Raw genomic sequence first — 27144 nt, 5'->3', positions numbered from 1 at the left:
ACTGCATAACAGCCTGGGCGACAGAGTGAGAATCTGTCTCAAAAATAAAATAATAAAAAATAGCGGGGCACAGTGGCTCACGCTTGCAATCTCAGCACTTTGGGAGGCCGAGGTGGGCGGATCACCTGAGGTTGGGAGTTCTAGACCAGCCTGACCAACATGGAGAAACCCCGTCTCTACTGAAAAATACAAAATTAGCCAGACGTGGTGGCATATGTCTGTAATCCCAGCTACTCGGAGGGCTGAGGCAGGAGAATCACTTGAACCCAGGAGGCAGAGGTTGCAGTGAGCCGAGGTCGTGCCATTGCACTCTAGCCTGGGTGACAAGAGTGAAATTCCATCTCCAAAATAATAATAATAATAAATAAATAAAGTAAATAATCAGCAGCATGCCTGCCCTGCAGTTTTAATTTTTTTTTAGAGTAGGTCATTTTGCTGGGATCACCAATGGCCTAATTGGAGGCAGAAAGACTCAGAAGAAAAAGGACTACTCATAAGGTTCAAAATTTTTCCTGGTAAGTCAGAGTTCATGTTATCATTAAACAAGACATCAATCCAACTTTCAAATAAACACACGTTAAGTCCTGTAGACAATTCATGAGTGTTGCAGGTTTTCCAAACTAATGAGGGAAAATTAAACACATTGGCACTTTCTTTTTTTTTTTTTTTTACAAATACCTAATTTCTTTTTACACTATACACAAATGATATGACTTATCCACAGTATAACCATTTCCATGAAATAATGAGGGGCTTTATATCCTAGCTCGTATACATTTTTTAAAATAGTTTTTATCTATTTGTTTTTAGATACGAGGTCTCACTCTGTTGCCCAAACCAGTCTCAAACTCCTGGCCTCAAAGGATCCTCCTGCCTTGGTCATCCAAAGTGCTGGAATTACAGACATGAGTCACTGTGCCCAGCCTGCACACTTAAATTCTTTGCATTTTGCTCACTCATACATTCCCCAGGGAGGGTAGTGGGGAATGGAAAGCAGGGAGTCCCAGGAGTGGCTCTCACCATGCACGGAGGGGGCAGCCTTGGAGTGCTCCAGTTTCCCAGGGCTGGCATTGCCAGTGGCAGCGGCACGGTGTGTGCTGGTGCAGGAGGGGCTCATGCCAACGCAGTCAGGGTAGTAGGCAGACAGCAGGGGCGCTGCCACGCTGTCTTTCAGCAAAGGAGGTAGGATGAGCATAGAGTACCACCAGTGGTTGGAAACTTCCAACACTCTCTGCAATGGGCAAGGCAGGAGGAAGAAAGACAAGGACAGACAAGAAATGTACATGAAGATTCTGCCAAGGACAGAAGATTATCTTCTTTTCATTCATCCTTAACCCACTATGCTTTTTCTCATTCAGACTTAACAATTCTATTCCAGAGCGCTACACACACAGATGTAGAAACAAAAAATGGGCTGATAATACCTGGTGAGAATGTCTCCCAGGCAGAATTCTTTTTACATATGGGAATAGCCTCCCTTATCCCACCCCCAAAATAAGCCCCTCTCCATGCCAGGTGAATCTTAAAGCTGTGCCCATTTAGTAGATGGCAAGCCTAGGTTTAAGTATGATGTGGGAAATATATCTCTGCTAAGTAATCATCTATCATCCAAGCCCCTCGCCTTTAACTTAGGATTTCAAGATAGTTCAAATTGGGAAACTGGGCATAAAAAATAATGCTCCCAAGTAGTAGTCAAGTATTACTGCCTTTTGCCAAAGGCTACTAAAAACCTTTCAGGGGAAAAGTGCGCTGCAACCATCAAAATAAGATGCCAAATGTAGAACTGAACAAAGGCAGCTATTTTCAGTCTTCAAATATGTGATCCTGTTCCACAGTTGACTTAACATATGGAGTCATCCAATCAGAGCCTTCCCATGATGACTACTGCAATAAAAAGAAAGTCTAGCCGGGCGCAGTGGCTCAAGCCTGTAATCCCAGCACTTTGGGAGGCCGAGGTGGGTGGATCACGAGGTCAAGAGATCGAGACCATCCTGGTCAGCATGGTGAAACCCCGTCTCTACTAAAAATACAAAAAATTAGCTGGGCATGGTGGCGTGTGCCTGTAATCCCAGCTACTCAGGAGGCTGAGGCAGGAGAATTGCCTGAACTCAGGAGGCGGAGGTTGCGGTGAGCCGAGATCCATTGCACTCCAGCCTGGGTAACAAGAGCGAAACTCCGTCCCAAAAAAAAAAAAAAAAAGAAAGAAAGTCTATGTGGCTTCTGAAGCAAACCGCCACAATCCATGGTAGACAGCCTTTTCTAAATGCAATCCAACACCTATGCTCCAAGAATTTGGAAAAAAAAAAAAAAAAAAAGTATATTCTGGAGCCTAGAAAACAAATGTGTGCATACACACATATATATACATACTGATATGGTTTTGCTGGGTCCCTACCCAAATTTCACCTTGAATTTTAGTTCCCATAATCCCCACAAGTGTCATGGGAGGGAGCTGGTAGGAGGTAATTAAATCATGGGAGCGGTTACACTCATGCTGCTCATGTCATGAGTTCTCACGAGATCTGATGGTTTTATAAGGGGCTTTTCCCTTTTTGCTCAGCAATTCTCCTTCCTGACGTCATGAAGGACATATTTGCTTCCCATTCTGCCATGATTGTAAGTTTCCTGAGGCCTCCCAAGCCATGAGGAACTGTGGGTCAATTAAATCTCTTTCCTTTATAAATTACCTTGTCTCTGCCAGTTCTTTACAGCAGAATGAGAAAGGACTAATACACATACACACACCCTTTTAAGTAACAGAATGGATTTAAAGTAGATTTGTTAAAAGACAGTGCTCTCTTTGCCTGAAAAGCTATTGTAGTTCCTGAGTTTCAGACATTAGAACAATCCAATCCTGAATCACTGAAAATCAGAATGACTCAGAATTCTAGAAACTCGAGAAACCCAAAATTTAAAAAACTATTTTCTGAAATAGCCAGTGGATCTGGTTACAAGGTACACTGGAGTCTGTCAACTCAGGTAGCAAAATCTTATGGAGACACAGGCAATGTGACCAGCTTTGCCACCTGGAAGTACTGCATCCCCCCTTCCACACCTAGGCGAGGACAGGACAAAGCCGTCATGCTGAGGTCAGAATGCCTAAGAACACTCCTGCAGCTGAATCCCGGCCAAGACAATCAAACTGCGGCCCACCCGTGCTTTTCTTAGGAGGACTCAAGTGGAGAAAAGGTCACGAAGTCATCTTTGAAAAACAAGTACAGCAAGCCTGAGCCCTGGAGCAAGGCAGGAGAGCTCTGACTTCCTCTTTATCTCCTTTTAATGAAAAGCAATATAACTTTGGTTTTATTTTTTAATTTGGGGACAGGATTACCCATAATATCACTATTGCTAACATTTTCATAATTATCGTTACCATGTTAGATTAAAAAGTCACTATCGGCAACCAAAGAGAAAAAAATTCATAAAAGTGTTACTGTCATTTCCTTATAACACTTATCAACAAAGGCACAATTAACTCCCATCCAGAACACGCAGAAATACTCACTAGATCCTCTGGGAGGGAACAATGATCTGAGGTCTCAGGCTACAAACGAAAAACAAGTGTTAAATTAGGGTTGCTTATAAAATGTAGTCTTACGTATCAATTTATCTTCAAAAAGGTATCTCTTTTCACCTATCAGAGTGGCAAAGAAAAACATTTTCATGAAACAGTGCATAAGTGAGAGTGTTGGGAGGCCTGGCTTTGTGGCTCATGCCAGTAATTCCAACACTTTGGGAGGTCCAGCAGCACTTTGGGAGGTCAGGGTAGGCAAATCACTGCAGGTCAGGAGTTTGAGACCAGCCTGGTCAAAATGGTGAAACATCGTCTCTACTAAAAATATACAAATTAGCCAGGCATGGCAGCAGGTGCCTATAATCCCAGTTACTGGAGAGGGTGAGGCGGGAGAATCGCTGGGACCAGGAAGGCAGAGACCGCAGTGAGTCGAGACTAGGCCACTGCACTCCAGCCTGGGTGACAGAGTGAGATGCCATTTCAAAAAAAAAAAAGAAAAAAAAAAAAAGTGAGGGTGTGAGGAGACATAAGGCTGTTCCTGGTGGAAAAGAAAGGCATATAAAAACCACGAAAGGTGGTGAGAAACTACAAACATTTAAAATGCACGATCATTTGACATAATCTTTTATAACTGAAGATACACATGACACATCCAGCAATTCTAACTGGGTTATATTTTCCAGAGAGATATTCTTGTATACCTGCACCAACACAGGCATTAAGAGGATTATCTGTATTCAAAAAAAAGCTAGAAACTGGCCAGGCTCAGTAGCTCATGCCTATAATCCCAGAACTTTGGGAGGTCAAGGCAGGTAGCTCACTTGAGCCTAGAAGTTTAAGACCAACCTGGGTAACAGAGACAGATCCCCCCACCAATCTCTGCAAAAATTGCAAAAATCAGCCAGGCATGGGGGTACATGCCTGTACTTCCAACTACTCGGAAGACTGAAGTGGGAAGACTGACTGAGCCCTGAAGGCTGAGGCTACAGTAACCTGTGATCACATCACTGTACTTGTTTAAAAAAAAAAAAAAAAAAAAAAAAAAAGGAAAAAAGCTAGGAACAACCCAAAAGTCATCAACAGTACAATGGATACCCAAATTGTATTACAGTCAAACAATGGCATGCTGCACAGCAATGAAAACAAACTATGACCACACATTACAACACGGAAGCATCTCACAAGCAATGTTGCGCAAAGGAAGCTAAAACAGGCCGTGTGCAGTGGCTCCCACCTGTCATTCCAGCACTTTGGGAGGCAGAGGTGGGAGGATCATCTGAGGTAGGGAGTTCAAGACCAGCCTGGCCAACATGGTAAAACCCCGTCTTGACTAAAAACAAAAATCAGCCAGGCATGGTGGTGCACACCTGTAATCCCAGCTACTTGGCAGGCTGCTGAGGCAGGAGAATTGCTTGAACCCAGAGGCCGAGGTTGCAGTGGGTGGAGGTCACAATGAGCCGAGATCGCACCACTGCACTCCAGCGTAGGCAGCAAGAGTAAAACTGTCTCAAAAAAACAAAACAAACAAAACAAAACAAAAAAAAACAGAAGCTAGAGCAGTCATAGTATAGGATTCATTCCATTCATGTAAAACTTAAAAGCAAGCAAGCAAGCAAGCAAAAAAAAAAAAAGTCTGTATGATTTTAAGTCAGAAAAGTAGGTAGTTACTCTAGGGGAGCAAGAGTTAAAGACTGATTAAAAGGGACACAAGGCCTCTAAGGGGCTGGTGTGCGTTCAGTTTCTTTCCTGGGAGCCAGCTAAATGCGTACTTGGTGAAAACTCATTGGGCTATGCATTGTGGTTTGTGCATTTTCTGTTTAAATGTTATATTTCACTAATAAAAATTGCCTAAATAAACAAGATTGTGATACCATATGGCCTAGTAGTTCTAGTCCTTGGATTATATTTCAAAGACACTTCTGTCTTTGTGCCAGGCAAGAATTCTCACAGAAGCATTATCTTTTTTTATTATTATTTTGTTTATTTATTTTTTGGGGGGGACGGAGTTTCGCTCTTGTTACCCAGGCTGGAGTGCAATGGCACGATCTCGGCTCACCGCAACCTCCGCCTCCTGGGTTCAGGCAGTTCTCCTGCCTCAGCCTCCTGAGCAGCTGGGATTACAGACACACGCCACCAAGCCCAGCTAATTTTTTCTATTTTTAGTAGAGACGGGGTTTCACCATGTTGACCGGGATGGTCTCGATCTCTTGACCTCGTGATCCACCCGCCTCGGCCTCCCAAAGTGCTGGGATTACAGGCTTGAGCCACCGCGCCCGGCCCCCAGAAGCATTATCTTGAACAGTCAAAATCTAGAAACAATCCTTATATTCACGAACACAAGAATAGATGCACCCTAATTCTACCCAGCAGGGAAATTAACACACCAAAGTTTTAGGCATCAACATGGAGGCATCCCCAAAACCTTAAAGTTGAGTGAAAAGAGCACGTTAAACAGGAATAGAAACAACTGTGATATAATTTGTAACCAGTATAAAAATATGTAAAACTTATGTTGCTTAAGGTTTCAGCAATATGTATTAACTCTATAATAAAAAGCAAAGAAATAAGAAACAGAAAATTCAGGGCCGGGCATGGTGGCTCATGTCTGTAATCCTTGCACTTTGGGAGGCTGAGGCGGGTGGATCACCTGAGGTCAGGAGTTCGACACCAACCTGGCCAACATGATGAAACCTCATCTCTACTAAAAATACAAAAAATTAGCCAGGCGTGGTGGCATGCATCTGTAATCCTAGCTACTCAGGAGGCTGAGGTAGGAGAATCACTTGAAGTAGGGAGGTGGAGTTTGCAGTGAGCCGAGACTGCACCACTGCACTCCACACTCCAGCCTGGGCAACAAAAGTAAAACTCCGTTTCAAACACACACACACACACACACACACACACACACACACACACACACTCAATCTCTCTCTCTCTCTCTCTCTCTCTGTCTCTCTCTGTCTCTGTCTCTCTCTCTCTCTCTCTCTCTCTCTCTCTCTCTCTCTCTCTCTCTCTTCAGGAAGGAAAGGAAGTATAGTAACCACGGAGGAGCACAATGGAGGGACAGACAAAGCCACTGGGAGTGCTCAGTTTCTTCGACTGACTAGCAGGGCGGTACACCAATGTCTGCTTTCTTTCCTCCTTACATACAAATTACAGATCTTTGTGTCTGTAAGTTATTTCATATTAAAACAACAGCATCTACCCTTTGACACAAAAATTTCATTTGTAGGAACTGATCCTACAAATATACCCAAAAAATGGCACAGATAGAAAGCTTTTCACTAAAGAACAGTCAGGAATGGCAAGCGTTTAAAAGTAACCTAAACGCCCTTCAGTAGCATTAACTTAAGCACAGGACATCTGTTCAGTGGACTACTGATCAGACAGCCACTGAAGAGAAAGAAGGGCTGACCACAGTGGCTCATGCTGCAATCTCAGCACTTTGGGAGACCAGGGTGTGGATCACTTGAGGCCAGGAGTTTCAGACCAGCCTGGGCAACTTAGCAAGAAGCTGTCTCTACAAAATATAAAAAAATAACTAGCTGTGCATGGTGGTGTGCCTGTGGTGACAGGCTGAGTGGGGAGAATCACTTGAACTCAGGAGTCTGAGGCTGCACTCAGCTGAGAGGATGCCACTGTACTCCAGCCTGAATGACAGAGCGAGACCCATCACTTAAAATGAATGAAATAGAGAAAGAAGAGATCTTTGTATACTTACACGGGTGCATCTTTAAGACATATTAAATGACAAAGAGCAAGATCAAAAACAGTGTGCAGAGTTGGCGACTGTTCTTTCTCATGTTATTCTACAAATAAACCTTCGCTGACTCTCTCCTCGACAGCACACCACACTGAAAACCAATTACTTGGGGTCAACAAATATCATTAAAATTACTATTTCAAAAATTCAGATTACGGAGAGTCACCAAGTCATACTGGAACAATCAGATGAAGGAGTCTCAAAGGACACTGACTGGGGTTGGGGGGGAAGATATTTGATATTATCCATAGAAGTTGGAATTTAAAGACTATAAAGGCTTTAACTAAGGTGAGGTGAGAAGAAAGGTAATTAAGTTTTCAAAAATGTAAGGAATCTGACATCTCTGAGGCCCTCCTGGGAAAAAATGCTTGATGTTAAAATACAGCCAGCCAGGTTTCAAATAAAAATAAAGAACCTGGGACAGAGGGAACGATGCTAAGGGAAATTACAGAGAGCAGTAAATCTGTGTAAACATGTAAGTGAGAGTAAACAATGGAGGGAATACGGTTATAGAAAAGAACTAATAAAATCACCAACAAAACTAAACAAAAAACAAAACCGTAACAAAAACTGGGAGAGAAGAAAAAGCAGCGTTACATAATTTATCTTTCCCAATGTCATAGCAGGTTGCTGACCAGTATCATCTAAAATTGAAACATGAACTTTTCTTTTTTTTTCAAGTTAGAGTGATTTCAACTTTTTAATTTTTCTTCTTCAAACAGGGTCTCACTGTGTCACCTAAGCTGGAGTACAATGGTGCCATCTCAGCTCACTGCCCCCTTGACCTCATGGGCTCAAGGGATCCTCCCACTTCAGTCTCCCCAGTAGCTGGGACTACGGGTGCACATCACCACGCCCAGCTAATTTTTGTATTCTTTTTGAGACAGTGTCTCGCCATGTTGCCCAGGCTGGTCTCAAACTCCTACCTCAGCCTCCCAAAGTGCTGAGATTACAGTGCCCAGCTGATTCCTACTTCTTATTCTCAAATTTTCTCAATCTTTGAGAGTTTTTAGAAACATATTTCTTGGGATAAAGAAATATTTTATGTTCAACAATTTCTTACTTCACTTTGGCTTGCTTTTCTAATTTTAAATTGATGTTATTATATTAAACACAACAGACTTACAAAAAAAAAAAAAACAACAGTGTGTATAGTACTATTCCTTAATGGGAAGCTATTTGTCAATCAGGCCCTCTCCCTGTATACACATAGAGGTACACTATAGACACTCTTGAATGAATCTCACTCACTGACGGTTATTTCACAATGATGACTGTACGAATTTTTTTCTGCTATCTTTGTTCTTTTCTGCATTGCTGAAATTTTTCAATAACGAACCTAATATCATTTGTTTAAAAGTAAAGTCATGCTAAAGAAAACCTTAGAGTTTTCAAAAACTACTTCAAGAAACTGAAAGTGATAACCACCACCCAAGAAAAAATTTAAAAATCAAAAAGCAAGACAAAGTTTGAACAATCAGTAGAGATAAAGTCAAAGCTGTCCATTCAATTGTCAGCAAGTAAAAGAGAGGTGAGATTACAGATCACTCCAATTACCATTTAGGCAAAGCACAGAACAAAATGTAAAAATCACAGCTAGAGAAGCCAGGAGCAGTGGCTCATGCCTGTAATCCCAGCACTTTGGGAGGACAAGGCAGACAGATGACCTGAGGTCAGGAGATCGAGACCAGCCTGGCCAACATGTGAAACCTCGTCTTTACTAAAAATACAAAAATTAGCTGGGCGTGGTGGTGTGCACCTGTAGTCCCAGCTACTTGGGAGGCTGAGGTGGCAGAAGTGCTTGAATCTGGGAGGCAGAGGTTGCAGTGAGCTGAGATCACATCATTGCTGCACTCCAGCCTAGTCAACAGAGCGAGACTCCTTCTTAAACAAAACAACAACAGCAACAACAACAACAAATCACAGCTAGCATTGATTAATGTAGTATCATTACACAAATCATCCAAAATCTTTAAAAAAAATTGTCTGTAACAATTTTTAGAATCATCACATAAACAGGTTGAGTGAAAATGGCTCAAAAAATAGTATCTACTAAAATAGTTTGCTATTTTTGACTGTTGCTTGGCCAAACTCTCCTTTAAATATTACAACGAAATGCCACTGGGTCAACTGTTCATTGTCAAGTAATCTGGAACACAGGTGCTAGTTGATTAAGCTTAGTGCAACCAAGACATTGCTCCTGCAAGCTGGACACGCTCCCCTCTGCCTCACAAGCCCATGGTATCTTCATTGCTCAGATCCCAGCTCCCATCAGTGCAGCCACACAGCCTGGAAATGAATTATCCACTCCCTCATGTCAGCTCCCTCCCATTTTTTTTTTCTCTTCCTCTTCTCAAGAGAGGCCTTCCACTCTCAAAGTCGAGTTCCAGAATCAGTCAAGGGCCTCACCCTGGGCAAGACAGCAAAACCTGAACTCCATTTAAAAAACAAAATTAGCCAAGTGTGGTGGCACGCACCTATCGTTCAAGCTACTTGGAAGACTGAGGTGGGAGAATCACCTGAGCCCAGGGAGTCACAGCTGCAGTGAACCAGGATTATGCCACTGTACTCCAGACTGGGCAACAGAGTGAGACCCTGCCTTACAAAAGAAAAAAAAAATTAAGTGCTAAGCTGAAAGATTTTGGAATAGCTATTACCAATTGTAGGAATCGAATCCCAGGCTTAGATCAATGCTTTCCTTCCCTCACAAATCATCAACATCCAGACTCAAAGAAAGGATACTGAGATAGAGCCCACGAACATTAAAAGAAGAACAAGGAAACAAACAACTTTAAGTTAAAAATGTGATGACATAGATGAAAAGGACAAACTCCTTGAAAATCACAAACTTTCAAAATGGACAGAAGTCATTAACCACCTAAACGGCCATATATCTGTTAAAGAACCTTAATTTGTAATTTCTGAACTTTTTACAAAGAAAACTACTGCCCCAAACTGTTTCATTAGTGAATTCAACCAAACGCCAAAAAAAGTAGTAATACCAAACTTGTACAACAAACTCCTTAACAGAAAAGAGGATATACTGCTTGTTTTACAGAGCCAGCATAACCCTGAAAGCAGAATCCACAAGAAACGAAAGCAACAAGGTATCCAAGACAAAGATGCAAAAATCTTTACCAAAATTTAATCTAATTTGAAAATATGTAAAAAGAATAATACATTAAAAAGAAGTGGATTTTTCCTCCAGGAATGCAACATTGACTCAGCATTCTAAAACTGGTATAATTCATTACATTTGCTGATTAAAGAAGAAAAAGCAATGGTCATCATAAAAGATGCAGAAGAAGTATTAGCCAACATCATAAAAAGTTCTCAGCAAATCAGGAAAAGGAGACTGCTCCACCTCTTAAGGAACATCTACAACCTCTCCTCCCACCACCCCAGATGCCGAAAGGAAGGCCAAGGGGAAGAAGGTGGCTCCATCTCCTGCTGTCATGAAGAAGCAGGAGGCCAAGAAAGTGGTGAATCCCCTGTTTAAGAAAAGGTCTAAGAACTTTGGCACTGCACAGGACATCCGGCCCAAAAGAGACCTCACCTGCTTTGTGAAATGGCCCTGCTATATCAGGTTGCAGCAGCAGAGAGCCATCCTCTACAAGAAGCTGAAAGTACCTCCTGCAATTAACCAGTTCACCCAGGCCCTAGACAGGCAAACAGCTACTCAATGGCTTAAGCCGGCCCACAAGCACAGACCAGAGACAAAGCAAGAGAAAAAGCACGGGCTGTTGGCCCAGGCCGAGAAGAAAGCTGCTGGCAAAGGGGATGTCCCCACTAAGAGACCACCTGTCCTTCCAGGAGTTAACACCGTCACAACCGTTGTGGAGGACAAGAAAGCTCAGGTGGTGGTGACTGCACATAACATGGATCCCATCGAGCTGGTTGTCTTCCTGTCTGCGTATCATAAAAAGAGGGTCCCTTACTGCATTACCAAGGGGAAGGCTAGATGGGGACGTCTTGTCCACAGGAAGACCTGCACTACTGTCGCCTTCACACAGGTTAACTCGGAAGACAAAGGACCTTTGGCTAAACTGGTGGAAGTTATCAGGACCAATTACATCAACAGATACGATGAGATCTGCTGTCACTGGGGAGGCAATGTTCTGGGTCCCAAGTCAGTGGCTCGCATCATCAAGCTCTGACAAGGCAAAGGCTAAAGAACTTGCCACTAAACTGGGTTAAATGTACACTGTTGAGTTTTCTGTAAATAATTAAAATAATACAAACTTTCCTTAAAAAAAAAAGAAGTCTATAAAAAACTACAGCCAACACTGTATGTAATGATACTGAACATATTCCTCCTGAAGTAGATAGAGTACAAGGGAAGGTTGTCTGCTCTCATCACTCTATAGAACACTGTCACTGGTGGTCCTGACCAATGCAGTAAGGCAAGAAAAAGGGCACGGACATAGAGAAAAAGTTTACAGACAATCATGACTGTATGACTGGTTTGCAGACAACACAAAGGACTCTATGAAAAGATCTATGAAACTTAATAAATAAAATTAACAAAGTCTCTGGGTACGAGGTCAATATACAAAAGTCAATTGTATGTTATAGCAATAGAAAATGGACTTAAGAAAAAAAAGAAACACAAGTCAATTGTATTTCCACATAGTTACAACACTGCATAACTTGAAAATGGAGTGAAACCTAAATTTTATCTACAATTTCAGGAAAAAAAAATTAAGTATCTAGAAATAAACTGAACAAGAGGCTTAAAAGATATCCTCAGTGAAAATTAGGAAATACTGCTGGGAGACGTTAACTTTAAAAAGATGGAGAGAGATATCGTGCCCATGGGTCAGAAAATGTTTTCTGTAAAGGACCACATCATAAATATTCTGGGCTCTGTCACAGGTACTGTCATGGTAGCATGAAAGCAGCCAATACGTAACAATAAGCATGGCCATGTCCCAATTAAAACTTAATTTACAAAACAGGTGTGGTGCCAGGAGGAGGAATGAGCATGGCTATGTCCCAATTAAAACTGTATTTACAAAACAGGTGTGGTGCCAGATGTGGTGACTCACGCTTGTAATCCCAGCACTTTGGGAGGCTAAGGAGAGAGGATCATTTGAGGCCAAGAGTTCAAGACAAGCCTGGGCAACACAGCAAGACCCTGTCACTACAGAAAGTTTTTAAAATTAAAAATAAATAGGTGTGGCCTCAAGGAACGAGAAACAAGAACAAACCAAACCCAAGCCCAGCAGAAGAAAGGAAATAATCAAAATTAGAGCAGAACTAAATGAAACTGAAACAAAATTACAAAAGATAAATTAAACAAAAACCTGCTTCTTTGAACAGATAAATGAAGTTGACAGACCATTAGCAAGACTAACCAGAAGAAGAGGAGAGAAAATTGAAATGACCTCATTAAGAAACGACTGACACCAATGAAATACAAAACAGTGTTTGAGGCTACTAAGAACACCTTTACTCACATCATCTAGAAAACCTAGGAAACATGGATACATTCCTGGAAAAATGCAACCCTCATAGCTTAAATCAGGAAGAATTAGATACCCTGAACTGACCGTAATAAGCAGTGAGATTGAAATCGTAATTAAAAGATTACCAATAAAAAAAAAAGTCCAAGACCAGATGGATTTGCAGCAAAATTCTATCAGACATTCTAAGAAGAATTTATACCAATCCTTTTGACACTATTCCACAAGATAGAGAAAGAGGGTACCCTCCCTAACTCATTTTTTGAAGCCAGCATCACCCTAATACCAAAACCAGGAAAGGACATAACCAAAAAAGAAAACTACAGACCAATGTTCCTGATGAACCCAGACACTAACAAAATACTAGCTAACACAGATGCTTAACAAAATACTAGCTAACCAGATCCAACAGCACATCAAAAAGACAATCCACGATCAAGTGGGTTTTCGTACCAGCGATGCAGTGATACTTTAACATATGCAAGTCAGTAAATGTGATGCATCACATAAACGGAATTAAAAACAAAAATCACATATCATCTCACCAGAGGCAGAAAAAGCATTGGACAAAATCCAGCATCCCTTGAAGACTAAAACTCTCAGCAAAATCAGCATAGAAGGGACATACCTCACTATAATAAAAGCCGCCTATAACACATCCACAGCCAACATAATACTGAATGAGGAAAAGCTGAAAGAATTTCTACTGAGAACCGGAACAAGACAAGGATGCCCACTCCCACCACTCATCTTCAACGTAGTATTTGAAAATCCTAGCTGGAGCAATCAGACAAGAGAAGAAATAAAGGGCATCCAAATTGATAAAGAGGAAATAAAACTGTCACTGTTTGCTGACAATATGATTGTTTACCTTGAAAGGTCTAAGGACTCTTCAACAAAGCTCCCAGAACTGATTAAAAAATTCAGCAAAGTTTCTGGATACAAGATTAATGTACACAAATCTCTTCTATACACCAGCAGCGACCAAGCACAGAGTCAAATCAAGAACTCAACCCCTTTAACAACAGCTGCAAAATAAAATACTTAGGAATATACCTAACCAAGGAGTCGAAAGACCTCTACAAGGAAAACCACAAAACACTGCTGGAAGAAATCACAGACGACATAAACAAATGGAAACACATCCAATGCTCACAATGGATAGAATCAATATTGTGAAAATGACCATACTGCCAAAAGCAATCTACAAGTTCAAAGCAATCCCCATCAAACTACTATCATCACTCTTCACAGAATTAGAAAAAATTCTAAAATTCATATGGAACCAAAAAAAACCCTACATAGCCAAAGCAAAACAAAGCAAAAAGAGCCAATCTGCAGGCATCATACTACCTGATTTCAAACTATAAGGCCACAGTCACCAAAACAGCATTGTACCTGTATAAAAATAGGCACATAGACCAATGGAACAGAATAGAGAACCCAGAAATAAGCCCAAATACTTAGAGCCAAATGATCTTTGAAAAAGCAAACAAAAACAAAGTGAGGAAAGGACACTCTTTTCAACAAATGGTGCTGGGATAATTGGCTGGCCACATGTAGGAGAATGAAACTGGGTCCTCATCTCTCACCTTATACAAAAATCAACTCAAGACAGATTAAGGACTTAAATCTAAGACATAGAAGATAACACTGAAAACTCTTCTAGACACTGGCTTAGGCAAGGATTTCATGACCAGGAACCCATAAGCAAATGCAGTAAAAACAAAGATAAATAGCTGGGACTTAATTAGACTAAAGAGCTTTTGCATGGCAAATGAACAGTCAACAGAGTAAACAGACAACCCTGGAAGTGGGAGAAAATCTTCACCATCTATACATCCAACAAAGGACTAATACCCAGAATCTACAATGAACTCGAAACAGTAAGAAAAAAAAACAAACAATCCCATCAAAAAGTGTGCTAAGGACATAAATAGACAATTCTTAAAAGAAGATATACATATGACCAACGAACATATGCAAAAACGCTCAACATCAATAACGATGAGGGAAACGCAAATCAAAGCCACGATGTGATACCACCTTACTCCTACAAGAATGGCCATAATAAAAAAATCAAAACACAGTAGATGTTGGCATGGATGCAGTGGTCAGGGAACACTTCTACACTGCTGGTGGGAATGTAGACTACAGGAGTACAGCCATATGGAAAGCAGTGTGGAGATTCCTTAAAGAACTAAAAGTAGAACTACCATATGATCCAGCAATCCCACTACTGGCTATCTTCCGAGAGGAAAAGAAGTCATTACACTTAAAACATATTTGCACACATTCATGTTTATAGCAACACAGTTCACAACTGCAAAATTGTGGACCCTACCCAAATGCCCATTAATCAATGAGTGGATTAAAAAACTGTGGTGCATATATATATATATATATATATATATATATATATATATATATATATGATGGAATACTACTCAGCCATAACAAGAAATGAATTCACGGCATTTGCAGTGACCTGGATGAGACTGGACACTATTATTCTAAGTGAAGTAACTCAGGAATGGAAAATCAAATACTGAATGCTCTCACTGATATGTGGAAGCTAAGTTAGAGGACAAGGCATAAGAATGACACAATGGACCTTGGGGGGAAGAGTAGTGCAGTGTATACTGCTCGGGTGATGGGTGCACCAAGATCTCACAAATCACCACTAAAGAACTTAGTCGTATAACCAGGCACCACCTGTACCCCAATAACCTATGGAAAAATTAAAATCATAAATGAAAATAAATAGGCAAGAGCCAGATTTGACCCATGAGCCATCATTTGCCAACCCCTGAGAAGACTGAAATATAAAGATGTCCCTTCTCCTCCAAATGACCCATACAGTCAATGCGTTCCAATAAAAAACCCAGAGACTTTTCAGTGGATACTAAGAAGTTGATAATAAAATTTACATGGAAATATAAGGGTCCTAGAATAGCCAAAACAATCCTGAAACAATCTTGAAAATGAAAAACAAAGTTAGAGGAATGTACACTACCCAGAGAGTGGGAGAAAATCTTCCCAATCTATACATCCAACAGAGGACTCATACCCAGAATCTACAACAAACTCAAACAAATAAGATTTTAAGACTTACTATAAAGATACAATAACTATGACAGCAGAACATTGGGTAAAAAACAGATTAATGCAACAGGGTCCAGAAACAGTCCTACACATAAGGCCAACCGGTTTTTTTTTTTTATAAAGGTGCTAAGACAATACAAAGTGAAGAATACAAGAACACAGTCTTTCATTTTATTTTTATTTATTTTTATAGAGACAAGTTTTCTCCATGTTGGTCACCTCGGTCTCCCAAAGTGTTGGGATTACAGGCGTGAGCCACGGCACCCGCCATGAATATAGTCCTTTCAACAAATGGTAAGAACAACTAAATATCTGTATGGAAAACAACTGAGTGTTGGCCTATCTCTCACATCAAAACCAAAAATCAACTTGAGATAGTGACCTAAAAGTAAAGACAAAAACTTTAAGGCAGGCACCTCAAAGAAAACACAGAGTATTTTTACAAAGTGAGAGGTAACCAATGACTTCTCAGAAAAGACACAAAAAGTTCTAAGCATAAATGAAAAAGTGAATAAACTAGGCTTCAAAATGGAAAACTCCTCATAAAAGACCTATTGAGAAAATAAAAAGGCTTTAACAAAAACTGGGGAAACAAACATTCAAAATACACAGTTATATCCAGATTACGTCAAGAACTGCAAATCAATAAAACCCAATTAAAAAAAAAAAACCAAAAAACTTGATCAGACATTCTCCAAAGAGGGAAGCATATGAAAATACATTCAAGGTCACCAGTTACTAGGGAAATCCAAACTAACAGTACAATGATACTAGTACATACCCATTAGAACGGCTATAATTTAAAAAGAAAAAAATAACACTATAAAATGTTGTAATATGGTACAACCATGGAAAGCATTTGGTAGTTTTGCCAACATTAAACTTATGATATAACTCACTGATTACACTCCTTATATATATATATATACACACACACACACACACACACATATATATATACACACACACTTTTTTTTTTTGAGATGGAGTTTCACTCCTGTTGCCCAGGCCAGAGTGCAACAGCACCATCTCAGTTCACTGCAACCTCCACCTCTCCCAGGTTCAAGTGATTCTCCTGCCTCAGCCTCTCAAGTAGCTGAGATTACAGGCATACAACACCACACCCGGCAAATTTTCATATTTTCAGTAGAGACGGGGTCTCACCATGTTGGCCAGCTGGTCTCGAACTTCTGACTTCAGGTGATCTACACGCCTTGGCCTCCCAAAGTGCTGGGATTACAGGCATGAACCACCGTGCCCGGCCACTCCTAATATATTTATATTCATAATAAATGAATAGGCCAGGCACATACAACTACAGAGTTTATTATAAACACAATAAAATTTAATAATAATATTTATATTATGAATTCCAGGTTTTTATTCAATCCCAGGCATTGTAAAAATATAATGTTTAGGCCAGGTGCAGTGGCTCATGCCTGTAATCCCAGCACTTTGGAGGCTGAGGCAGGTCGATAACCTTAGGTCTGGAGGCTGAGGCGGGTGGATAACCTTAGGTCAGAAGTTAGAGACCTGCCTGGCCAACATGGTGAAACCCAGTCTCTCCTGAAAATACAAAAATTAGCTGGGTGTGGTGGCAGTGCACCTGTAGTCCCAGCTACTTGGGAGGCTGAGGGATGAGAATTGCTTGAACCCAGGAGGCAGAGTTTGCAGTGAGCTAAGATCACACCACTGCACTCCAGCCTGGATGACAAGAGCAAAATTCCATTTAAAAAAAATAGATAGATAGATAGATAGATAGATAATGTTTATATTTTGAATCCCAGGTTGAATTTCTCTTATTTGAAATGCTTGGGACCAGAAATATTTTGGATTTTGGAATGTTTGCAACATACTTACCAGTTGGACATCCCTCATCTGAAAATCTGAAACGCTCCAATGAACATTTCCTTTGGGCATAACCTCTGAGCATCATCTCAGTGCTTAAAAAGTTTCAGATTTTGGAGTATTTCAGATTTTTAGACTGGGCTGTTGAACCCACATCACAAACCACTGAATTGTACACTTTAAAAGGGTCAATTTTATGATATGTGAATTTTATCTCAATTTCTAAAAACAAAGTATTTTAATTCTGAGATTAAAACAATTCCTAATACTCTTTAATGTAATGCAGGTACCCAGTGGCATTTGTGTAGACTAACACCTTTAATGCACTAAAACAATAATAACAAATTTTTAAACACTAAGAAATTGCCAAATTTCAAAAAAGACACGTTATTAACAATAAAGGCAGATTCCTAACTGCCAAGCGTATCAATTAATCTCTTCTTCCTCACAGATAGGATCTGGTTTTGTTTAGTGTTGCAACATGCTCAGTTGTGAAATATTTTCTTCCTTTGTCCTCACTATAGTTAGCAAAGCTGCATTTATGATGTCAACGTCATTGTATAAAAATGAAACAAACCAAAACGAACAAAAAATTAAAACCAGAGTAGCTGTATGATCCTATTCTGGCCAATGAAATATAAATAGAAACTACTGATGGAACCTGCAGGAAAGCTCCTGTTTCCCCCAATAAAAGAGGGACAGACTCAGCTGATACTCCCCTCTTGCCCTTTGATCTTTCCCCCTTTTCTGCCTAGGATTTGGATACGTGACTGGTGGTGCAGCAACTACCTTGTGGCCTTGACCACGGGGAGTTAAACCACAGGTGGCTGGAGTGGAAACTACAAAGAGACTTCCTTGGGCAACAAAACCAACCCTGGACAGCCTATTTCTTAATTCCTCTAATGACAGAAAAGCAAACCTGAACTGGTTAAGCCATTATAGTTGGGGTTCTGTTACATGCATGCCAATACAACCTTGATAGAATGATCAACACAATACATGAAAAACATACACAATTACTGTTTACTGACAACTATATTAATGTATCAATTAATTCAAAAGCCAAAAGACAGAACATACCTTAACAGCAGTATTTGGTTTCATACCACATCGGTAAGTATTGGCTATCTGCGGAGTAAGCTGGATTTCCTTGGTAAGCTGTCTCCATTTTCCACACTCAGGTTTCGTACACTGAACCTAGATGGGAAGTAACAAGTCAGGATCAACAAGTGAGCTAATCTTCAGTTAATCATTTCTATCCTCCACCACTGGGCCATCTTCTCCAATCTTTTAGCAATCCTAAGTATTTTCTCTCCTCCTTGCATCACTGCCATCTATATAATCTACTTTCATCCCATTAGGCTAATTTCTAATTTAATACTTCCTCAGGGTGAGGGAAGTGCCAAGGTGATATGAGCACCGCTGTCAGAAAGCTTTTCCAGCTCTAACCTAAAGAAACAATCAGGGCCACGTGTGGTGGCTCCAATCTGTAATCTCAGCACTTTCGGAGGTTGAAGCAGGTGAATCACTTGAGCCCAAGTGTTTCAGACTAGCCTGAGCAACATAGTGACACCCCGTTTCTACAAAAAATACAAAAAGTACACGGGTGTGGTGGTACATGCCTGTAGTCCCAGCTACTCAGAAGGCTGAGGTAGGAGGATGGCTTGAGCCTGGGGCAGGTCAAGGCTGCAGTGAGCTGAGATTACACGACTGCACTCCAGCCTGGGAAACAGATTGAGACCCTATCTCAAAAAAAAAGGAACAATCAGCATAAAATAAATTGAAATTTACTTTCAGTTAGTCAAAAAGTATGCACACTAAATGCAATGTGGTATGCTGCATTGGATTCTAGAACAGTAAAGGAACATTAGTGAGGAAACTGATAAAATCCAAATAAAGTCTACAGTTATTAGTGCTCTGCCAAAGTTAATTTCTTACTTTGACAAATAATCATGGTCTATAAGATGACAACATTAAGGAAAGCTGCATGAAGGATATATAGAAACTCTCTGTACTATCTTAGCAACTCTGTAAATTTAAAATGATTCCAGACCAGGCGCAGTGGATCACGTCGATAATCTCAGCACTTTGGGAGGCCAAAGCAGGCAGATCACCTGAAGTCAGAAGTTCAAGAACAGCCTGGCTAACAAGGTGAAACCCCATCTCTACTAAAAGCATAGAAAATTAGCTGGGCATGGTGGTGCATTCCTGTAGTCCCAGCTACTCAGGAGACTGAAGGAGGAGAATCACTCGAACCCAGAAGGTGGAGGATGCAGTGAGCTGAGATCGTGCCACTGCACTCCAGCCTGGGTAACAGAGCAAGACTCCAGCTCAAAACAATAAATAAAAAACGATTATTCCAAAATAAACTTTATTTGTTTAAAGTGTGCAGATATCCGTATGCAAAAGAATGAAGTTAGACCCCCCTACTTTACACATACACAAATATTAATTCAAAATGGATCAAATACCTAAACATAAGCACTCAAAACAACAGAACTCTTAGGAAACAAAGTAAACCTTTATGACCTGGAATTTGGCAATGAATTCTTAGCAAAGATATCAAAAGCAACAAAAGAAAAAAACAGATAAATTGAACTTCCTCAAAATTAAAAACTTTTGTGCATCAAAGGGCTCTACCAAAGTAAAAAGACAACCTATAGGAAAAAAATATTTGCGAATCATAGATATAATAAGGGTTTAGCATCCAAAATATATAAAAAAGCTGGGCACAGTAGTTCACGCCTGTAATCTCAGCACTTTGGGAGGCTGAGGCAGAGGGATCACCTGAGGTCAGGAGTTTGAGACCTGCCTGGCCAACATGGTGAAACTCCGTTTCTACTAAAAATACAAAATTAGCCAGCCATGGTGGCGGGTACCTGTAATCCCAGCTACCTGGAAGGCAGAGTCAGAAGAATCACCTGAACCCGGAATGCGGAGGATGCAATGAGCAGGAGACCACGCCACTGCACTCCAGCCTGGGCGACAAGAGAAAAATTCCATCTCAAAAAAAAAAGATTTATATACATAATTCTTACAACTCAACTGCAAAATGACAACTTAAAAATGGGCAACGGAAGGCCAGGTGAGGTGGCTCACACACCTGTAATCCCAGCACTTTGGAAGGCTGAGGTGGGCAGATCACCTGAGGTCAGGAGTTTGAGACCAGCCTGGCCAACATGGTAAAACCCAGTCTCTACTAAAAATACAAAAACTAGCCCAGCATGGTGGTGCATACCTATAACCCCAGCTATTCAGGAGGCTGAAGGAGGAGAATGGCTTGATCACAGAAGGCAGAGGTTGCAGTGAGCCAAGATCTCACCACTGCACTCCAGTCAGGGTGACAGAATGAGATGCCATCCCAAAAACAAAACAAAACAAAAATGGGCAAAGGATGTTAACAGATATTTCTCCAAAGATATAAAAATGGACAACAAGCATATGAAAGGTTGCATTAATCATTAGGGAAATGCAAATTAAAACCACCATGAGATACTACTTCAAATCCGTGGAGAAATCAGAACCCTCATACACTAGAGATGGGAATGAAAAATAGTACAGCAGCTATGGGAAAAAAGTCTGAGGCCCCTGAAGAAGTTAAACATATAATTACCATATACAATCCAGCAATTCCATTTTTAGGTACATACCCAAGAACTGTAAGCAGCTATTCAAACAAATACTTGTACAAGAATGTTCATGGCAGCACTATTCACAATTGTTAAATGGCTGAAATGATCCAGATGTCCATCAACAGATGAATGCTTAAAAAAAAAAAACTCTGGCATATCCGTCCAATGGAATATTATTTACCCATAAAAAAGAATAAAGTGCTGACACATCCTACAATGGATATGAACCTCAAAAACGTTATGCTAGGTAAAAAAGACAGGATACAAAAGGTCACATGTTGTCCAATTCCATTAACATGAAACATCCAAAATAGGTAAATCTATAAAAACAGAAAGCAGATTAACAGTTACCAGGAACTGTGGGTAGGAAGAATTAGGGCTTCCCTTGTGGATGACAAAAATACTTGGGAAGAGGAAAGATCCAAGATGGCCAAATAGGAACAACTCTGGAGTGAGAAGAACGCAGAGGGTGAGTGATTACCACATTTCCAAAAAAGTTTTTATTGCCCACAGACGAGGAGATTCCTCAGCCGAAAAGCACCATGAGTTTCCAGCACAGCTGTTTCAGCAGGCACTGTGAGTCACCACATAAAAACTCACAAAAATACGGGCAGCCATTTCAACAGGCACCCAGAAAGCCTGGGATACAGAGCCACCCATTCAACTGAAAAAACGGGGGCTGAAACGGAGCCAGGTGATCTGGCTCAGGGGGTTCCACCCCCAACAAAGACCAGCAATCTGAAATGCTCTGGATTAAGAGTTTTGCAGCAAGCCCAGCTGGACCCGGGACAGTCCAGCTCAGTGGGGGGAACGGTGTCAGTCCACCACTACGGAGGCAGTTCTAACAAGTTCACACAGCAGCAGGGCAGAGCCCACAGCAGCTCAGTAACGCCTCTGCTGGCAGACTGTGGCTAGACTACCACCTTGCTGGGCAGGGCATCTCTGAAAAAAGGCAGCAGCATGTCAGGAACTTATAAATAAAGCCCCACCTTCCCAGGACAAAGCACCTGGGGAAAAGAGCGTTTATGAATTCCGCTGCAGCAGGCTTAAACATACCTGCCCAGAAGCTCTAAATGGAACAACGGAGCTCCCAGCTCAGCACTTGAGCTCCTATAAGGGACAGACTGTCTCCTCATGCAGCTCCCTAACCCCTGTTTATCCAAACAGACACTCGTAAAGGAGAGATCAGGCTGACAGCTGGTGGGTCAAGTTCTGGGACAAACACAGCAGAAGAAGAAACTGGCAGCAACCCTTACTGTTGTGCAGCCGCTACAGGTGAGTCCCAGGCAAACAGGGTCTGGAGTGGACCTCCAGCAGGCCTACAGCAGAGAGCCCTGACAGTTAGAAGGAAAACTAAAAAACAGAAATAACTTCAGCATCAACAAAAAGGACGTCTAATCAGAGACCCCATTCGAAAGTCACCAACTACAAAGATGACAGGTAGATAAATTCACAAAGATGGGAAGAAACCAGCGCAAAAAGGATGAAAACACTAAAAACCAGAATGCCTCTCCTCCTCAAAGGGATCACAACCCCACACCAGGAAAGGAACAAAGCTGGACAGAGAATGAGTCTGATGAATTGAGAGAAACAGACTTCAGGAGGTGGATACTAACAAACTTCTCTGAGCTAAAAGAACACGTTCTAACCCAATGCAAAGAAAGTAAGAACCTTGAAAAAAGGTTTGATGGAATGCTAAGGAGAATAAACAGCTTAGAGAGAAATATAAATGAAATGATGGAGCTGAAAAACACAACACGAGAATTTCACAAAGCATACACAAGTTTCAATAGCCAAATCGACCAAGCAGAAGAAAGGATATCAGAGACTGAAGATCAACTCAATCAAATAAAACAAGAAGGCAAGATTAGAGAAAAAAGAGTGAAAAGAAATGAACAAAGCCTCCAAGAAATATGGGATTATGTGAAAAGACCTAATTTACATTTGATAAGTATACCTGAATGTAACGGAAAGAATGAATTGAAGCTGGAAACCACTCTTCAGGATATTATCCACAAGAATTTCCCCAACCTAACAAGGCAGGCCAACATTCAAATCCAGGAAATACAGAGAACACAACAAAGATATTCCTCAAGAACAGCAACCCCAAGGCACATAATCATCAGATTCACCAGAGTTGAAATGAAGGAAAAAGTGCTAAGGGCATCCAGAGAGAAAGGTCGGGTTACCCACAAAGGGAAGCCCATCAGACTCACAGCAGATCTCTCAGCAGAAACCCTACAAGCCAGAAGAGAGTGGGGGCCAATATTCACCATCCTTAAAGAAAAGAACTTTCAACCCAGAATTTCATATCCAGCCAAACTAAGCTTCATAAGCGAAGGAGAAATAAAATCCTTTATGAGCAAGCAATTGCTGAGAGATTTTGTCACCACCAGACCCGCCTTACAAGAGCTCCTGAAAGAAGCACTAAACATAGAAAGAAACAACCAGTACCAGCCACTCCAAAAACACACCAAATGGTAAAGAGTATCGATCAACACAATGAAGAAACTGCATCAACTAACGGCAAAACAACCAGCTAGCATCAAAACGGCAGGATCAAATTCACACATAACAATATTAACCTTAAATGTAAATGGGCTAAATGTGCCAATCAAAAGACACAGACAGGCAAACTGGATAAAAAGTCAAAATCCATCGGTGTGCTGTATCCAGGAAACCCATCTCACGTGCAAGGACACGCACAGGCTCTAAATAAAGGGATGGAGGAAGATTTACCAAGCAAATAGAGAAAGAAAAAAAAAAAAGGAGTTGCAATCCTAGTCTCTGATAAAATAGATTTTAAAGCACCAAAATCAAAAGAGACAAAGAAGGGCATTACATAATGGTAAAAGGATCAATGCAACAAGAAGAGCTAACAATCCAAAATACATACGCACCCAATACAGGAGCACCCAGATACATAAAGCAAGTTCTTAATGACCTACAAAGAGACTCAGACTCCCACACAATAATCGTCGGAGACATTAACACTCCACTGTCAATATTAGACAGATCAGCTAGACAGAAAATTAACAAAGATATTCAGGACTTGAACTCAGATCTGGACCAAGCAAACCTAACAGTCATCTATAGAAATCTCCACCCCAAATCCACAGAATATACATTCTTCTCAGCACATCACACCTACTCTAAAACTGACCACATAATCGGAAGTAAATCACTCCTCAGCAAATGCAGAAGAACGGAAATCATAACAAACAGTCTCTCAGACTACAGTGCAGTCAAATTAGAACTCAAGATTAAGAAACCAACTCAGAACCACACAGCTTCATGGAAACTGAACAACTGGCTCTTGAATGTTGACTGGGTAAACAATGAAATGAAGGCAGAAGTAAACATGTTCTTCAAAACCAATGAGAATGAAGACAAAACGTACCAGAATCTCTGGGACACATTTAAATCACTGTCTAGAGGAAAATTTATAGCAATAAATGCCCATATGAGAAGCAAGGAAAGATATAAAATTGACATCCTATCATCAAAATGGAAAGAACTAGAGGAGCAAGATCAAGAAAACTCAAAAGCTAGCAGAAGACAAGAAATAACTAAGATTAGAGCAGAACTGAAGGAGATAGAGACACAAAAAACCCTTCAAAAAATCAATATATCCAGGAGTTGGTTCTTTGAAAAGATCAACAAAACAGGCTGCTAGCCAGATTATAAAAAAGAAAAGAGAGAAGAATCAAATTGATGCAATAAAAAATAATAAAGGGGATATCACCACCGATTCCACAGAAATACAAACTACTCTCAGAGATTACTACAAACAATTATACACACATAAACCAGTAAACCTGGAAGAAATGGATGAATTCCTGGACACTTCACTCTCTCAAGTCTAAAGCGGGAAGAAGTTGAAACCATGAATAGACCAATAACAAGCGCTGAAGTTGAGGCAGCAATTAATAGCCTACCAACCAAAAAAAGCCCAGGTTCCGATGGGTTCACAGCTGAATTCTACCAGACATACAAAGAGGAGTTGGTACCACTCCTTCTGAAACTATTCCAAATACAAAAAGAAGGAATCCTTCCCAAATCATTTTATGAGACCAACATTATCCTGATACCAAAACCTGGCAGAGACTCAACAAAAAAAGAAAACTTCAGGCCGATATCCATGATGAACATAGATGCAAAAATCTTCAATAAAATAATGGCAAACTGACTGCAACAGCACACCAAAAATCTTAACCATCATGATCAAGTAGGCTTCATCCTCGGGATGCAAGGCTGGTTCAACACACGCAAGTCTATAAACATAATCTACCATATAAACAGAACCAAAGACAAAAACCACATGATCATCTCAATTGATGCAGAGAAGGCCTTTGACAAAATTCAACAGTCCTTTATGCTAAAAACTCTCAATAAACTAGTTATCGACAGAACATATCTCAAAATAATAAAAGATATTTACAACAAACCCACAGCCAGTATCATACTGAATTGGCAAAAACTGGAAGCATTCCCTTTCAAATCTGGCACTAGACAATGATGTCCTCTCTCACCACTCCTATTCAATACAGTATTGGAAGTTCTAGCCAGAACAATCAGGTGAGAAAAAGAAATAAAGGGTATTCAATTAGGAAAGGAGGAAGTCAAATTGTCTCTATTGGCAGACAGTGCTACTGTATATTTAGAAGATCCCATCATCTCAGCCCAAAATCTCCTGTTAATTATAAGCAACTTCAGCAAAGTCTCAGGATATAAAATCAATGTGCAGAAATCATAAGCATTCCTATATACCAATAACAGACAGAGAGCCAAATCAAGAGCGAACTCCCATTCACAATTGCTACAAAGAGAATAAAATACCTAGGAATACAACTAACAAAGAATGTAAAGGACCTCTTCAAAGAGAACTACAAACCACTGCTCAACAAAATAAGAGAGGACACAAACAGATGGAGAAACATTCCATGCTCATGGTTAGGAAAAATCAGTAACATGAAAATGGCCATACTGCCCAAAGTAATTTACAAATTCAACACTACCCCATCACGCTACCTATGAACCTCTTCACAGAACTGGGAAAAACCACCTTAAACTTCATATGGAACCAAAAGAGAGCCCGCATAGCTAAGTCAATTCTAAGCAAAAAGAACAATGCTGGAGCCATCACACTACTGGACTTCAAGCTATACTACAAGGCTACAGTAATCAAACAGCATGGTACTGGTACCAAAACAGAGAGATAGACCAATGGAACAGAACAGAGGCCTCAGAGGCAATGCCACACATCTACAACCATCTGATCTTTGACAAACCCAACAAAAACAAGCAATGGGGAAAGGATTCCCTGTTTAATAAACAGTGTTAGAAAAACTGGCTACCATGTGCAGAAAGCAGAAACTGGACTTCTTCCTGATATATTACACCAAAATTAACTCCAGATGTATTAAAGAGTTAAACATAAGACCTAATACCATAAAAACCTTAGAATAAAACCTAGGCAAAACCATTCAGTACACAGGCATAGGCAAGGACTTCACGACTAAAACACCAAAAGCATTGGCAATAAAAGCCAAATAGACAAAAGGGATCTAATTAAATTCCTGAGCTTCTGCACAGCAAAAAAAAAAAAAAAAAAAAAAAAAAAAAAAAAAAAAAAAATCATTACAGTGAATGGGTAACCAACAGAATGGGAAAAAAATTTTTGCGATCTACCCATCTGACAAAGGGCTGATATCCAGAATCTGCAAAGAACTAAAACAGATCTACAAGAAAAAAAACCAAACCATTCAAAAGTGGGCAAAGGACATCAACAGACACTTTTCAAAAGAAGGTAAGTAT

At 40.5% G+C, this 27144-nt stretch overlaps 1 protein-coding gene across 4 annotated transcripts in view; it reads right to left on the bottom strand.

Moving 5' to 3' along the window:
• Window positions 1–27144, bottom strand: part of KDM1B (lysine demethylase 1B) — a 106504-nt gene that overhangs the window by 31525 nt on the left and 47835 nt on the right. For all 4 annotated transcript variants that reach the window (XM_074398488.1, XM_010338023.3, XM_039462600.2 and 1 more), the window contains 3 exons: window positions 18776–18892; window positions 3506–3544; window positions 1021–1231 (listed from right to left, as the gene is read on the bottom strand). In XM_074398488.1, the coding sequence (XP_074254589.1) occupies window positions 1021–1231; window positions 3506–3544; window positions 18776–18892 (367 nt within the window). The remainder of the gene's footprint in view (window positions 1–1020; window positions 1232–3505; window positions 3545–18775; window positions 18893–27144) is intronic.

This window comes from Saimiri boliviensis, chromosome 4 (genome assembly GCF_048565385.1).
Source record: "Saimiri boliviensis isolate mSaiBol1 chromosome 4, mSaiBol1.pri, whole genome shotgun sequence".
NCBI lineage: Eukaryota > Metazoa > Chordata > Mammalia > Primates > Cebidae > Saimiri > Saimiri boliviensis.
Note: the sequence above shows the minus strand (reverse complement) of the source record. Positions and strands in the feature narration are given on the sequence as shown.